The sequence below is a fragment of the Crotalus tigris genome, unplaced genomic scaffold (assembly GCF_016545835.1).
Source record: "Crotalus tigris isolate CLP2741 ecotype Arizona unplaced genomic scaffold, ASM1654583v1 scf7180000017744.3724543626:3957646, whole genome shotgun sequence".
NCBI classification, from domain to species: domain Eukaryota; kingdom Metazoa; phylum Chordata; class Lepidosauria; order Squamata; family Viperidae; genus Crotalus; species Crotalus tigris.
This window is the reverse complement of record NW_024096611.1, coordinates 3,271,165-3,288,599: the sequence shown is the minus strand read 5'-3', so window position 1 is coordinate 3,288,599 and position 17,435 is coordinate 3,271,165. Positions and strand designations below refer to the sequence as shown.

Here is a 17,435-nt window from a genome sequence, read left to right as displayed (position 1 = left end):
TCCTGACAGCTGCGTAAACGTCCCAGTAAAGCGTCCGTCGATGTTTGTACCACACCAACATAATCTTTGGGTCATAATGCGAAGAATTAGAATATCGGTAGGGAAATACTTACACATCGCTAGGAAATTTTGGGGTTTCTTCAGATTTGAGGGTTCTGTCGTAATCATCTGGCAGGGTCCGTTGCCGGGGAAACGCGTCGCACGAGGGGAAGCACGCGAAAGAAGGATCGCCCCCTGGGGCTCCCCTGACCATTATGAACAGCCGAAGTGACCGGCCCGTTCCTTTGCCTCGGACAGCAACCAAGGTAATGACTCCGGGGAAGATGGTGCCCTCCTACCGGGGCGACAGACGATCGAGTAGATTCAGTTGGAGCCTTGCTTCGATCGCTGCGCCATCCTCCCTCCCTTTTCTGTCCCACGTCCATCAGCTCGTGTGAATTGTGCTCGGAGAGAAAAAAAATGTTTTCAGTGTAGGTTTCGGGAAAAGTTGAAGCCGAGGGCTGTTTTTTTCAGGACTTATAAACGTTGAAATCTGGAAAGACGCATTTGGATCAAGGGACAGGTCTGGAGCCTTTCTTGCAAATGGCTGGAAAATCGAAATAAGAATAGGGAAGAAAAGTTCTGGGCGGGTGCAGAGAACGGATTTTTACGACTTTTTAGTTGTTTATTTTCTCCCAGCCAAATGAGAATAGTTTCTTCCTATTTGGCTCCCTCTAGATAACTGGATTATCCTTCAGTTCCTATGATCACCGTCTGCAGTTTTCAGCTATGCTTTTGGGGAATCATGACATTTCTAGGGCATCTGAGCTCTATTAAGTTAAGCAGTGTATATTAAGGTGAAAATATTTTTTACATCAATTAAAGTGTCCGTCATATATGGGTTTTCTGTACAGGGGTGTGTGAAAAGCAAATGTCATAGACATGTATGTAACTATTTACATTGGTACTTAAGAACATAAGAATGGTACTTATAACCAGTGCTTTTTTTCTTAAAAAAAAAAAAAAAAAAGTGCCGGAACTCACACACATCATACAACCCGCCTTGCCTACCCTACAAGGTTCCATCCAAAAAAAGGTGCCGGAACTCCGTTCTGGGTGTTCTATGAGAAAAAAAGCCCTGCTTATAATTCCAAACATGTTATCTTTGTGATTTGGTGCAGTTACTGGTGTTTTCAGTAGGAATGTACAATAGTATCTAGGTATCTTCAAAGGCAGGCTTAGAGTTCACCTGTCCTGTATTCCATCAGAGGTTTTTTTTGATTGGCATGGGATACAGATATTGTAAAATAAACATTCTATGTAATTCAAGGGATTCACATATTAAAATATTAACTGTCTGGCCTGTGCTTGAAGAATTTCAGATTTGTTATATATGTGTTTGTGTATGTGTGTGCACGCACACACTAGTATATGCGTATATACACATACAGAAACATAGTCAAATGAAGGTGGCAAGCATACCTAATACTTCTGCTTCCTATTTTCCCCATAAACACAATTCTGTGAAATAGGTTGGGCTTAGACAGGTGAGTGAGTGGCTCAAAGCCACCCACCCAGTTTTCAAGCTTAGGAGATGCCTATAATTTAGAGTCTCCTAGTTTCTAAACCAACATCTTAACTAATGTTCAACTGAAATCTACGAGCCTGAATCTTAGGTCCATTTGATCTTCATCTAAATTTATAGTAGAAAAAACAGTTTTCCCTGGCGCTGGTTGTAATCCATTTATTATCTAAAATTCTGATAAATTAAACAATTTTTAAAAATATATTTTATATTCTGACTGTATGCTCTCCAGGTCCCATCTTGCTTGCACATTTGCATTTGTTTGTTTATTTATTTAATACCCATCTCCCTAATAAAGCAAGTTTATATGATTTACAGATTGTAAGCTTAACCAGGATATTTGACATGAATAATTCATAGACTTTCAAAATTTGTACTTTATAATATCCTAACTGACTGTACTTTTCTATGTTGGATTAGACAATCTGTCTGATTCCAATATTATCCATTCAGTGATGTTCATGCGTAGTTTACGTTTATGTTGCTTTAAATATGTTGGCAGTAAAAAAATTTCTTAGCAACTTTATTACACTGTGTTATTCCTTCCTGAAGGCAATCTCAGCTCTTATACAAGCAAAGATGGTTTGTGGCATTTATTGTACTGATGGCTCCTTGATATTTTACCAGCTTTCTAAATGTGCTTCCAAACGTCAGAATCACATAAAAATGCAAAAAGTTCTATCTACAATTATTTTGTCATAAGTTTGCTTTTCTTAAATTTTGTAGAAGAAAACTAATGCAGTATACTTATAATGATATTTAGAATAGAATAGAACAGAATAATAACTTTATTGCCACTTTAAATGTACACTAATCAATATACATTAAAATGAGATTTCGTTGCATATAGCTCTCAAAGGATAACCACCTCCAATATATACTGCATGAACATGACAATAAAAATAAAAGAAAGAAAGAAAGAAAGAAAGAAAGAAAGAAAAAAAGAAAGAAAGAAAGAATGAATATACCCACATATAATGGCCCAGAGAAAAAAACACAGTAGTTCAGATATATACATATACATGGTGAGAAAAATGAATCTTGCGAATTTACCAGATGGATTTGAAAGAAAATTTTAATTCAGTTGACCTGTTTTGGTGTTTGGAAAAAAAATAATATATTCTTTAAGTATTTTGTGTTATCTTCGTTTTTTAGGAAAGAGAAATTGGTCATTCTGCAATTTTCTCAGCATCAATAAAAGTTTTTTATGCCTCTAGAGGGCAGCACATTACTTTTCTATAAAAGATATGGTAGTAATACAACAGACAAAATTGATCTGGGATTTTGTTAGAAGAAATAATTTAAAAAAATACTGCATTTCTGACAGCAAGTTCAAATGCTGTGCTTTTAAAAATATCAAATGAGGTTACTATTGGGAAAATGCTTTAAACTGACTAATTAAATATAGACTAAAATGTATTTTGCTTTGTAAGACAACTTGTGTATATTCACATAAAATTATAGTTGTGAGTTTCATGTGATTATTGGAGCACTCCTGCCCTGCCCTGCCCTGCCTTTTTGATGGGCATTGTATAGTGGATCTGAAACTTGGGCTTACATCCTGGTGCAGACAAGTACATATACTGTCCAAGTAATTATAAGTAAAACTTCTATTTGTATTCTGATTGTAAAATACATCATCAGTAAGTGAATCACATGATCATTAAGTGAATCATGTGGTCATTAAATGAAGCAGTTTCCCCAATGGGGTTTGTTTTGCCAGAAACTGGCAAAACAGGTTGCAAATTGTGATGACATGACCATAGGATACAGCAGCCAGTTGCAAATGTAAACTGGTTGCCAATCACATGAATTGTGATCATCCAAACATAGGGGTGTGACAGTCATAAGTGTAAGTACAGATTGTAAGGTACTTTTTCTGAGATCATTGTATCTTGTTAAATGAATGGTTGTAAGTGGAGGAATACCTGTAACATTTACTGCCCCGGTAGATTAATGCACATGTATAGCCTCCCTTGCTCAACCTAATCCTGTTCCATCTCTGAAATCTTGCAGCAAGGAGCACACTGTTTTCATGTACGTAATAGAAAACGTTATTCACAGTTTTTGCAAAGTAGGACATATGGCTGCTGTTTACCTATTTCTCAAGTTGCATGCTCAAATTTAAAAATGAAGACTTTAGACAGAATTAGATAGATGTAATATGCTTCACATGAGAAAGCAATTATACAATTATGCTGCAAGGCTCATTTTGAATTCATTTGGTATGGTGGTTAATATAGCCTTGCTCATTGAAGTCAGTAATCATTCCTCATCATTACCTACAACAGAGTCAAATGTATTGTTTGTACATTAGAGTTTAAGTGTGCTTATTTAGAAGTCCCACTGATTTAGGTGATTTTCCTTTCTTTCAATATAAAAATTGAGTCATATGAAAAGAACTGGCAATTTTTAGTGAAATTTTGTAATCTTACTCTTAAGTGTGGAGTAAGGCATTTAAATCTCAATATTTTAAGGATCTGGCTCAAAGCTATGTTTCTAATTTATTTTATAAAGCTAGGTGAAAAGGACTAGTTTGTTCTGAGATTTGACAGGCATATAATGAAGTTTCCTATATGAATTATATTATGATGTTTGGAAATTCCTTTCTTTAGAAATACAATGTAACAATAATAAATAATATCTATTATTTTAATATTCATTTTGTGGATCAAAATGCCTTTAAAAAGTCATATTTTGTAATGATTCCTCTGGACACTTCCCCAGGTACCTCTCCAGAAGTCAGCTCAGAGAAGGATGAACTCCCCAAGTCTGGAGGGGAATTGGTCAATGGCTCCAAGCAGGTGTCTGAGAAGGGAATTGCTGGGGAATATTAATAATATTAATAAACCCACTAAACGACTGTTTTTTATGTGTGTGAGTGTGTGGGCAGCACATATTTGAAACTGATATCCTAAGCATAAAGGCTTCTCATTGTAATTCATGTAATGTGGAATAGAATAAAACAAAGGCTGAGATATAAACTGTTATGATACTAAAAAGGAAATTAATAGAAAAAATATAGCTAAAGAAGATACAACCATTTTTGTGGTGGCAACTCAATTTTTTGAACTTGATTGATATTTTCAGCAATAGATTGTATTATTTAAGTTGTATCAATGCCATTTGAAAAACTATATTGCAAAGCCACAAAATGGTATATCTTGATGCAATTATAAATAAAGAAAAGTTTCCCCAGGGAAACCTACTCACTACTAAACACATTTTAACTATTGGTCAGATAAATAACGTGTAACAATGGCATTTTTTTTAAAAAAATGGTGTATTTTAAGCAAACAATGGCTATTTTATGCATTCAGAATAATGGACATACAGTATATATACCTTAAAGAGCTGTGATGACCCAGTGATTAGAAATCAATATTGCAGGCTAATTCTGCCCACATCCAGGAGTTTGATCCTGACCTGTTCAAGGTTGATTCAGTCTTCCATCCTTCCAAGATTGGTAAAATGAGGACCCAGATTGTTTGGGGCAATATGCTGACATTTGTAAACTGCTCAGAGAATGCTGTAAAGCACTATGGAGTGGTATATAAGTCTAAGTGCTATTGCTAAGTGCTTAATTGATACAATGTGGTAACAAACAGTAATCTTTACATATTTCTTAAAAGTTTTAAAGATCTTATAAGGAGAAATCACTTAGTTATAAGCAGTTTCTTTTAATTTGAGGCATGAGATTAATTTGAAATCTGAAGAATTAAAAAATTATAAAACATTAATGTTTATGTTATTACACCTTGCCTGCTTTTTAAATTGCTTTTTCCCGTTAATGTCTGTTTGTGTAAATCCATTTTTTTTACATTTTCTTCATTTCTTTTGGGTGTGGTTTTGTGCTATAGGTTGGAAAGCCCAAACTGAAGGACCCTGCAAGCAATCATCTGCCTCTGTGTTCGGCATATCATGATAATTGGCTGCTTAGAGAAGATGAGCACAACAATGAACATTACATCCTCCATAAGAACGTGAATGACTACAAGGTTAAAAAAAAGTTGTATTTAATTGTGTACAGAGTTTAAAGGGGGTTACAATAAGACTTGCTATTCAACCAAGTTACTGTGCTATTTTTATATTGAACATAGGAACTGACATTTTTATTTTTCATGCTTGGAACTTTCTACTTCTACATTGTTTTATCACTACAGAATTTGAGATAAGCGTGAAAGAGACAGACCATTGCAATCCATTCAGAAATCCAGCTGATTACATAAGTAATAGAGTTTTTTAAAATAAGAAAGTACATGTCCTCTCTGAAGAATCTGAATTTATAAATTTTATTTAACATTAAAAAAGCAGCTATTTCCTTATTTCTTTTAAACTTTTTAATACTTTGAAATATAAATTGACACGGATTACAGTACAAATATAAAATTGCAATAAATTAATTATAAATTAAAAAAAGATGGGAGAGCCGGTTTGACATAATGATTAAGGCATCAGGCTAGCAACCTGGAAACTCTTCTAGTCCCACTCAGGCACAAAGCCATCTGGTTGACCTTCAGCCAGTCACTTTCTCTCAGTCCTGCAAAGGAGGCAATGGCAAACAATTTCTGAAAAGCCTTGCCAATCTCTGAGAACTGGACACAGTTAAACAAAAGGAGAACAGAAGGAGGAAAAAAAGTTTTAAAAAATAGCTAAAAAATCTTCTAAACATATATTGTAAGGCTTTTTTAAAAAAAAGAACAAGGCTTTTTAGTAAGAGTTGGTCCCTCAGTTTAGCAGTTCTGGATTCAAAAACAGGCCCAAACAGTATATTTATTTCTGTTATGCGTAACTGCAAAGAATGATGGATGCTCTATTCTGGATCAAACAAGCATTGGAGTAACTATGGCTTGATGATTTTACAGAGTAATAGATTTGCATGTTATTAGTACAGCCTGATGATCTCCCTTTGATTTCCTGTAAATATTAAAAAGTACTGAATACAGAATTGGAGACCATGTAATAGCTGCTGTTTCATGCAGTTGTATTATCTAAGCAAACACTTTCTAAATATCTCTGAAAAGCTGGAATTGAACACAGCAAAAAAGTCTAGAAATCTAGAATATCATTGTTTATGGTAGCAAAAGATGATGAAAGATTAAGAAAAAACAGATTGCTTATAACTAACCAGTCTTAACTTTGAAGCTAATTTTGAGTTGGTTATGATAATCTACCGGTATGACATTTGAGATAGTGAGCACTATTCAATCATTTTTTCCAATTATGGGAAGTTAGAGATTTGTCTACTTGCCTGAGGTGTAAGAATTGCCTCTTTCAAAAAAGGAGACATCCTATAATTTCTGAGGGAATAATTTATGATATTAACTAAGATTTCTCTAATAAGCATTTTGCTAGGAATTACAAAATATGTTAAACAAACATTAAGAAGACAAATTACTTCCAATAGTATATTCCTATTTTTGAGCATTTCTTTTTAGTGAAATCTGTTTGCTTATGGTTGTACTTCAAGATGATGTTATAATTCAGTGTGCCTAGATTTGAAACATTAGAGTCTGAGTAGAAAAATTAAACGTTTTATAAATAGAGTTCTTTTTCATCAGTTTTAATTTATCTATACTTCTTTGGGCTTTGTTTTTTTAGAAACTGCAGGAAGAAAATATAAAAATAAAGAATGAATTGAAAGACTTAAGGTACTGCTACATATTATCTCTATATAAATCAAAACTGATTTGATATATTGAAAACTGTAGATGTTGAAATTAGGTAGAAGATTCTGAGAAATCAAGAGAGTGAAATTGTTAGGTTGCCTAGTTTGAACTAGGGATTTATTAGATAATTACTTAAAAAGACTCAGATAAGAATCTTTACTACACATTAGAACAGGCATGTCAAACTGCCGGCCTGCGGGCCAGATGTGTCACACCGAAACTGCGCTCACCCCATTACCGGCAATGGGGAAAAAGTCCTGATACATCACACAACATCACATGATGTCGCAAGTTTGACATGCCTGCATTAGAATGAAGCTGTTTAAAGAATATGGGGATGTTCTCTATCAACATGGGGATGCAGTTCATTCTTAACAACCATTGCGACTGGTGTAATTTTTTCCTATCTTTCCCCTAGCTAAACAAATGTCTAGCAATTCTTAAAACTGATAATTAAATAGCAATTGATTATTGATGTAATTGGCATTTCTGCTTGGAGACCAGTGTATATCCTAAAGAACTTCTGTTCTCCATTCTAGGACAAAGCTGATAAAATCACCTTGAACCTTCCGTATCTTCCATATAATAGCTCATGTCTTCCCCAGACATGAGGGAAGTTTACTCCCACTAGGAAATGATACTAGCAGGTTTTTAAAGAAAGTCTAGGTTGCACAAGACAATTACTTATTTTTAGTACAAGAAAATGTAGACAACTTTAAAAAAAAAAGTAGTACGGTTTTTGAATGATCAACTCAAAGAAAACCCAATAATAAACATGTAATATAACCACAATTTTTGGATCAATTTTAATGGATGTGTTAAAAGTTAAAAGTGATGCTTTTTACATCACTTTTAACACATCCATTAAAATTGATCCAAAAATTGTAATTATAATACTAAAGGTCAGTAAAGCCTTATGTGAGCTTTCAAATTATTTTAAGAAATATATTTTATATTTTAGAAACCAATATGAACAGCTTATAGAAGAAGGAAAGAACAAATGTTTTGATGAAAGACGGACCAGTTTTTTAAAGGCTCAAGCACTACAGCTGGAAAGGCAGGTAATACTATATATCTTTGTGAAACACCTGCAGTTAATTTTATATAAAAGATTTGAAAGCTGCTTTAAGTGCTGCTGCTGAGCTTTTTAATACCTCCTCATCAGCATTTCTTCCACCTAACCAGTAAAACAGCAGGGCTGTGTTGGGTCATTGCTGCTGTAAGTTTACACTGGATGGAGTGAGGTGGTAGGTGTTGAGCGGAGCAAAGCAATTAAACACATGATAAAACAGAAGACTGCTTTCAACTATATGGGAATCTGTAAACAAACGGCTATTTTTTTTTTTAAAAAAAACAGCTCCTATGGGGAAATTAGCATTCATATGGATCTATGAATGGATAGTATGATAGTTGAGAAATAGGAAATATAAATAAGTAAATAAATGTGTTAAGCTGGGCTTTATGCAGAGGTGTGTGTATGTACTATAGGTACTCCTCAACTTACAACTAGTAATTTAATGACCGTTTGCAATCATGGAATGGATGTTTTATGACCCGTAAAGCATTTCTGGTCATCACAAAACATGTTGCCCTCCCCTTGGTCACATGACTCCATTTTGGGCACCTGGCAACCTGTTTTCATTTATGACTGGTTGCCAAGTGCTCTGCAATCATGTGATCACAATTTGTAATCTTCTCTGCTGGCTTCTGGGGAAGCTTCTGGAGGATTTGAAGTCCATTTCCCAATCTGCAAAGGGATTTCTCCTTCTCTCCGTGCAGGAAGGGGAAAAACTCCTGCACAATGCAGGTCCTCAGGTCTGGTGGAGTGAAGCTGGCATTGTGAAAGGCTCTGAGTAGAGCCTTTCAGAATGCCACCTTCAGTAGCATTTTCTCCTCCGGAGAAAAGAAGGACACTAGTGAAAGAGGTGGATTCCAGAGGAAAAAACACTACAGGCTCTGAACCACAGCGTTTCAGAATGCCGGCTTTGCTAACTTTTTATAAACGCCAAATTGTGTAATTTGGAGAAGGAGCCTTCCAAACCATTGCGAGAATGGGGCCTACATCAGAATGGAGCAAGGAGATGGAAATATAAGCGGATCCAATGTGGTGGTGCAGGGAAAGGGTCCACATGCTGGGTGGTCTAGCTGGTTGACACCTCCTGGCCCACAGGTTTCTGCATGCCAGTGATACTGGGGCTCCCAGACCCTCCCCTACCCCTAAGGTAGAATTGAGCAAAGCAATCATGTGGAAACCTTGCTTACTGATTTCAATGACTTACAACCAAAATTCCCAGCTCAATTATGATCATAAGTCAAGGAGTATCTGTAATATATTAAACATACAAATGCATTGTTAAAACTATTGAGATTGTATAAAAGCAAAAACTATTACAGTAGCTCAGTGTTGATTGTTAGTGTATGCACACTATGTGTGCACCAATGCCCTGTATCAGCATGTATTTAAAAATGCCCACAGTGCCAGCAATAGCCACCCTATTTGGGGAATTGGGGAAGTAAAGTCTGGATATGTGGAAGGATCTAGAGCTGAAGATAGCAATAACAATAACACGTAGACTTATATACCACTGCATAGTGCTTTACAGCACTCTATAAATGGTTTACTCTGTAAATGGTTTACAGAGTCAGCATATTGCCCCCGACAATCTGGATCCTCATGTTACCGACCTTGGAAGGAGGGAAGTCTGAGTCAATCTTCAGCTGGTCAGAATCAAACTCCTGGAGTGAGCAGTGAGTTAGCCTGCAGTACTGCATTCTAACCACTGCGCCACCACAGATAGTTTTTATTCTTGAGATTGTATGACTGATGCAGCACTGTGCCCATTTAAACCTCATGTTTTTCTTCTATTCACAGATGTCATGAGAGAATGTTCTTTTCAGTTTCTTACAAAAAAAAAGTTTGCTCAGAGACAAAAGAGCAGAAATGCTTTTAGAAGTGATTCTCTGTATGTTTTTTCCCCTGTAAGCAGGTGGTGCTGCTTACAGAAGGATTAAATTCCCAAGCTGTTTTTATGTTGGAGTTAAACACATCTTTAGAAGCTGTTATTGACAAAGTTAGGTAAGCAGTGGAAAGACAGTATATCACCACTATTTGAAATGAAATAGATATGAAAGTGCTTGTTACAGGCTTATGTGTATTGAATATTAAAAGAAGGGGACAGGCTTCTTTTAAAAAAATAGACATGCATGTTTGTCTTAGAAAACAAACACAGTAGGTAACATGTTATTATAGAGGTTCATACATTTTAAGTTGTGTCCTAAAACAGAAAGGACTAATGGAATCCATTCATCATTTGTTTAGTATGATTCCTAATTATTACAGTGAATCAAATAGAATTTAAATTATGTGTTTTCAAATATGTTTTCATAATCTGTAATATTTATGTTGGTTTTTCTTTGGCAACATATAAGTGGAACTTTCACTGTTTTTAGTGAACATCTTCATTATTTCAGAATCAATTTTATAAGAAAAACATTATTGTATTTTATCTCTCAAATTTTAAAAGTACAGATTTATGCTATCTAGCTATGAAAAATATTATATGAAAAGTATTAAGAGTTCTAATGCAATACAATGATTATTGTATAGCTCTTTCCTTAGCACTGAAGGAACTGCATCAAAAGCAATCATTCCACATCCAGAACTTCTTCAAATAATTGAGATGTGCCAGAAAATGAGGTACAAACTGCAGAGACATCAGCAGGTGAGTTTTGAATGTATGAGGAATCTATTTATATGAAGAATTCTTTTCAACTAATGGACCAGCGGCATCCACTAGATTGGTTAAAAACGTCAAGATGGTGGTTGAATTTGTGTGATCAAATTTTCTTATACAAGTGCAACACATTGTATTGATGTAAAAAGAAGGCAGGTTTTTCACCCATGCAGTCAAGGCTGCCATTTGACTTTAGTTAGCTGATTAAAAGGTTACAAATAGGACGAGAAGAATACACTGAAAAGTTATATATTTTAACTGCGAATAATTATGTTGCTTTTTCAAAAGTTTAAAAATTTTCATATCGTGTAAGAATGCAAATTTTATTTATGCTGGGAGAAATTTCCTGTTACTGTATTATATAACTTGATGAGTTCATAAATTTTTATCAAAGCTGTGGTATCAAGCTGCCATAGCAATGGTTTGTCTATGGTTCTTCATCATATCTCTTCAGGGATTTGAAAAACACATTTTCATTTTGCTTAAAGCAAAAGCCCTAGCCAAGATATAAATGCCAATGTAGATACTAGTGTAAAAGATCAAGCGAGCAAGATAGAAAGATGGATGCCTCCCATAGTTCAGTGATATGTGGACTCAGGAAGAATTATTAGAAGAGTCATTTTTATCAATATGTTAAGATGGCACCAGTAAACATAATCATAGGTTTAATATAGACTGAGGCCAGGATTCCAAGCAACAAGCAACAAATCCAAGGAATCAATATTGGATATTAATCTTGCCACAACATACAAGATTGTCAGGTTATGTGCAGCAGTGCTCAAAATCCATCAGATGATGACGTTGGGCTTGTGCTTGAAAATCAACATTATAAACTAGACTTGCGTGTACCTAGCTTGCCATATTAGGGCATTTTATAATCTAAATAGTCTCTCACATATAGTACCATATATAAAGAACTGTTTATGTTCCATTATAGCCTTACAATGCTCTCATGCTGCAATCATGTGTACTTATTGGTGGTGAAAATGTATAGCAAAGTGCAGAGCTTTTCAACCTTTTCACCCATTGTACCACTTTTAGGATATGTCAATATCCGAGTACCACCAGTTGCTTAGCAAGGTGTCAAAAACTTGATGACCCAAAAAAAAAAACGGAAAAAAGTGATAAAGTACAGGTAGTTCTCGACTTACAACAGTTCTCTTAGTGACTGTTCGAAGTTACAATGGCCCTGAAAAAAGTGCCCCCAAGCCACAGCTGAGCAAGACACCTGCCTGCCCACCCAGTGGCACTCTTCCCCCTGTCCGAGGTTTTCATTGTTGTGAGCATTTCTGTTGAGGATTGGCAGTGGGGGTGGGGTGGGAAGGTGTTTGGTTTTTATTCCCCCATCTGCTGGGTGGTTGCAGCAGGTTTTGGTCACTTCACATGACCCTGGGACACTGTGACCGTCATAAATATGAATCATTGTCAAGCATCTAAATGTAAATCACAAGACTCTGGAGATGCTGCAACATTCCAGCTGATTGGCGCTTTTTCTGGGCTCAGCAGAAGCACCAGGATCAGCACCGAGCTCCAGCTGGAGCCTGGCGTTGATCCTGGTGCTTCCACTGAGCCCTGACAGCCCTACAGCTCCAGCCATCTCTCGCTCAGGCTTGTTCGGTTGTGCCACTGGTTCAGCTCATTCCCCTCCCTTGCTACCACTTTTCTAGGATGGTCGCGTACCTCCTGCCAGGTGCCAATGTACCACAGGTGGTACCCGTACCACTGGTTGAAAAGCCTAGGCAAAGTGGACCACTGGGATTGTTGTAGAATCTGGTTCCCATGTTAACATCACCAACTAATATATTAGTAGACTTCATTTTCAACTCTATGTCATTGTTCCGACTAATGAAGCACTTCAAAGAACTTCCAGGCAAGATTTACCCTAAAAGCCTTTATTATCAGTGTAACAGATCGACGGCACTTCATGTATGGTTTATGCCAGAATCTGAATTCCCCTTGCTTGCATCTAACTTTTCTTGCTAAACCCCTCCCTTATTTTGTAGTCATAAGTCACATCTTCCAATTAGCCCGGAGGGCAAAGATTCACTTCCGTTCCTTTTCCTGGGCTTTCCTTATGTCTCCTCCCGTTCTCTGTCATCTGAATTAACTCTAAAAATACCAGACAGTTCTGTATATTTTGTCAAAGCAATAATATCCTATATGAACAGCGTTGACACTCTATTTATATTGTTATAATGGAGAATATGAATAACTAATTAATATGACTTCTCATCAGTGCTATAATGGTGCTGATTCCTAGACTAAAACTATTCACTCAAAACTAATTTGCTGCTTGTTGAGAAATACATAGTTATATATAGTGTTCCTTACTCAAGTGTAAATGGCAGATTAAAGAAGGGGTTCAGGTGTAAGAATTAGATGTTCCGATTGCCTTGGTGCCACCCTCATTAGTAAGTCTTTAGGCATTGGCAGCCATTGGCATTCAACATTTCCATATTTTGTAACTGTCTCTGTCTCCCCATGTATTCAAATACTTGCAGTTTTGCATTATTGTACTATTTGTTCTTAAAATAAATTGCAGTATTATTGCTGCATTTTAAAATTCTAAACAATTGCACTAGTATAAGAATGGGAAATCAGTGATCAACTGCAATACAAAATGAACCAGCAGGCAATGGCATATAATGTGGAACCATGCTCTGATGTACAGGAATAATCTGAATATATGTTCTTGCCTTTTTTCTCCCTTTGGTTCTGTCTAAATACTGAACAAGAATGTTTGTTTGTTTGTTTGTTTGTTGGTTTGTTCGTTCGTTCATTCATTCATTCATTCATCCATCATTCATTTAGAATTGAACATGACCAAGAGTCTCTTTACCTTTTATGTTCATTTAATATTTTGAACACCTAAAGAATAAAGCTGTAGATAAAACATATGTATTGTTAAAAGAGAAAAAAATAACGATGACTTTCAAAATTTTCATGTTAAAAGTCAAGCACTTGAAGTTGGCATGGAACTGATAAAAAAAAACTTGATTCCTGAATTTGGGTGGGAGACTTAATTTTGCAAAGTATAAAATAAAATAATTGTAAAAATAATTGTAAAAGCTGGAAACAAATGAACAAATAATAATAAATAAAGTGACTTTTTGCCCTTCCTAACAGCACAAACCATGAATACCTCAGGCAAAATGAAAAGCATTTATTAAGTGTATATGTTTGTGTGTTTGTGTCAAGTCTTTATAAAATATAAAAAGAACAAATGATACTAAAATCAGTATATGTGATGCATCAGAAAGCAGTCAACCAAACAATAAAACTTATTAATTAGACACAAAAAGTAAACAATAGAAAACAGTGATCCTAGATAACATCCCATAAAGGGCAAATGTATGGGTTATATAATCTTTTCCAGTTGAGTTTGCATCTTTCTTAATATTTATAAGTGTATCCAAGGTCTTCCAGAATATGCTCCCCTATTATTTAGTTTCTGAGAAAGCTAGTTCTTGCACATAAAAGAAAAAAACAGTTTGGGGTAAAATAAAAACATGATTTCCTGAATGAATGCTATTGTTATCTTTATTAAAAAGCTAATAATGAAGCCAAAAATTCTAGAGAACAATTTGGGTCTGCTTCAGATTGATTACTTTGAAGTGAGGGTAATTAGATGTTAATAAGAAATTAGATAAGTAGAAGTGGTTAATTGGTAAACTTCTGTTAGAATAATTGGTTTTGGTATTTTGATTAAAGAAGCTAGATACAAATTTAACTTTCAATTTTTTTACATTAATGAAGTAAAGCAGTTTGATAATTAAAAGAAGGAAACTTTCTTAGAGGCTATACATATTTATAAACTTAAAATTTAAGTTTTAAATTAAATATAATTTAATTCAGCCAGTTTAAACCATCATAGTTTATTTATTTAATTAAGCACACATACTTGTTTTAATATATCGTATTGTGTGTTTCAGGTTTCTGATCTGTCAAAACTTGCATTGCCTTGGACACTTGGAGGGAATCTTACTGTCCAGCCGATAACCCTTTTGGATGTTTGTTATGGCAAAATAGAGAATTTAAATCTTAGATACGTGGTAAGGCTTTAATAACGTGAAAGTCATTATTTTTAGTTGCTTGCTAGTTTTTGCATTGTGTAAATGTCATTTTATTCTTTTCAACCCAATGAAATGTTGGAAAGAAATAATGTGAAAAGGCTCAACACTATCCATTTGTCTGTCTATCAACAGAATAACTCTGGAAATAACACAGATTTGGCCGAGCATTAGTTGACAAAAGAAAGACCAGGGTGGAAATAAGCTGGATTTGTCAGGAAGCTGTAAAAAAAAAACATTTTAGAATTTTACCAGTGCCACATATCAAAGAAAAAGTTAAGTGAGTGAGTGAGTTTCTGTCTATCATCTATCTAATGTATATAGTTGCCGTTCTCAGCAGCATAAAACAAATCTAAGCAATATCAATGGAATGCTGCTAACTACTCCATTCACCCTTCCTTCTGGTCACTTGACCTAGAGTGGAACATATGTGTTCACTGCTCCAACACACACAGATATGCAACACGAGGGTAGAGAAGCACCCACAAACACATAGATACAATGTTTATGCAGCAAACTGATTATATTTACTTACATATAAACAGAGGGAACCTGTTTGTATCTTTCCACATGAGAACTTTGTGTGTGTATGCACAAACGCACACATGCGCACATAGATATGCACGCACGCCTGGCCTTATTAGAACCTACGGTCATACAGAGACAACAACATATACATATACCCTAAGGAGAGTGAATACAGCAGACATTTTTTGTTACATTTTAAAGAAATACAATGCATGCATACAAATGGCCACCAATGGTAAAGAGCCTAGAAAAAAGTCCAGAAGCCATGCTTGCATGATTTCCTTACCCATTTATTATTTATTGTATATTCAAATATGTATGCCAATTAGTATTAATAATAAACATTTTTTTCTTTTTACTTTTGTGTTGTAATGCCAAATCCTTGATGATTTGGGTTTTGTAAAAAAAATCATTAAAATTGAATCAACATTTTTTAACATCAAAGCATTCTAATATAATGGCAAAATTATGTACCTGATATAATTACTTGGATTAGATCTCCTAAGAAATTGCTTATGCAAGCATTTTTTTCATAAGCAGTGATATAAACCGTATGTAATTAAAACAAAATGAAAAAGCACTTTCTTTAAAAGAGTCTGGATTATGCACTGATGCCAACACATTTGTTCTGCATGTGGTTCTGAATACTCTAGCATAGAGGTCCCCAACCTTTGGGACACCAGGGACCGGTTCCATGGAGAAAGGTTTTTCCACGGACTGGAGAGTGCGTGGTTTTGTGTGCTGCCTGCATCCCACAGATGGGGCTTTGTTTGTTTGTGTGGCCCAGTTGCTGGCATGCCGTGGACCGGTACTGGGGATTGGGGACCCCTATTCTAGCATATGCATTGTAGGGTGGGTATTTTGTTCATAGCTGTTTCTTTCACCTAGCTCTGAGTCCATAAGTATCAAGAAGAATTAATTTGTGCTCTGGCTTAGAGTAGAAAAATGCTTATGCAGCTGGAGTTTGATCTGAATCACAACTCTGTAGCAGTAGTTCAGGGATCAAATTTGAATGTACCATGAGCCCCCGTGCCAGGGATAGTCATTTGTGACTAAGACAAGCAATGATGCATTGCTTTCCAAACTCTCAGTTTTTGTTAATTATCCACAAAATGTCAGTTCTTGATTTTGGAGTGGTAAGTATGGAAAACAAAAGCAGTCTTTGATAGCTGACATGTAAAAGAAGAAAAGTGCATTTCAATCTCAGTAATGTATTGAAAGTGTCACTTTAAGAACCTGGACTGAAGCAAATTGGCAATGACAGCTCCTGATTTCTACTGATCTCGCTTGAAAAACATTGAGAAAGGTGTCTCTGCAAAGAAGCTTCCTTGCTGAATTATTCATGAAACTAACTTCATCATATGGAGCACCTGCTGAGAAGAGCTTGCATTGCATATTAACATATGTGCATCAAGCTTTCTTGTTAAACCCTACTTCCACAGTGCCATTTGCTATGACAGTCATAATATCCATGTTAGGGACAATGACAAATAGAAGGCTTATATTGGCGAACATTTCACATTTTTAATTAGCTTTGGGAAAAGGTCACCTTGTAGAAATAGGAAAAGGGTGACATTCATTCTTTTAGTACACCTTTGTAATTCTAACATTTGTTTTTTCATCTCGGAGTCTACTCTTAAAATTTATGGAGCTTTCATACTAAATAAAGTAATCTAAGTAATAATGCATTTATTTAGCATTACAATCAATTTAAGTGAGATTTTCTATTAAAACATTGTATCTAAAAACTACTGTATATTACTTTATCTCCCAGTTTTTAATTTTATTATTAGGATATATAGGTATAATTTATAGTTGTTTTTGTTACTAATAAGTAATTCAGTGTGCCTTCCAATATATGGGGAATCAT

General features: G+C 35.3%; 1 protein-coding gene across 3 annotated transcripts in view; it reads left to right on the top strand.

The window, feature by feature from the left end:
• The first annotated feature begins 3 nt into the window (after positions 1-3).
• The window catches only part of LOC120306709, a 42,964-nt gene continuing 25,532 nt past the window's right edge, over positions 4-17,435 (top strand). Inside the window, exons 1-7 of one of the 3 annotated variants that reach the window (XM_039340398.1) lie at positions 4-305; positions 5,425-5,562; positions 7,166-7,215; positions 8,195-8,294; positions 10,221-10,309; positions 10,841-10,955; positions 14,900-15,019. In XM_039340398.1, coding sequence (XP_039196332.1) covers positions 255-305; positions 5,425-5,562; positions 7,166-7,215; positions 8,195-8,294; positions 10,221-10,309; positions 10,841-10,955; positions 14,900-15,019 — 663 coding nt within the window. In that variant the 5' untranslated portion in view covers positions 4-254. Of the gene's footprint in view, positions 306-5,424; positions 5,563-7,165; positions 7,216-8,194; positions 8,295-10,217; positions 10,310-10,840; positions 10,956-14,899; positions 15,020-17,435 lie in introns of all 3 variants that reach the window. The other 2 variants (XM_039340397.1, XM_039340399.1) reach the window with 2 other exon arrangements.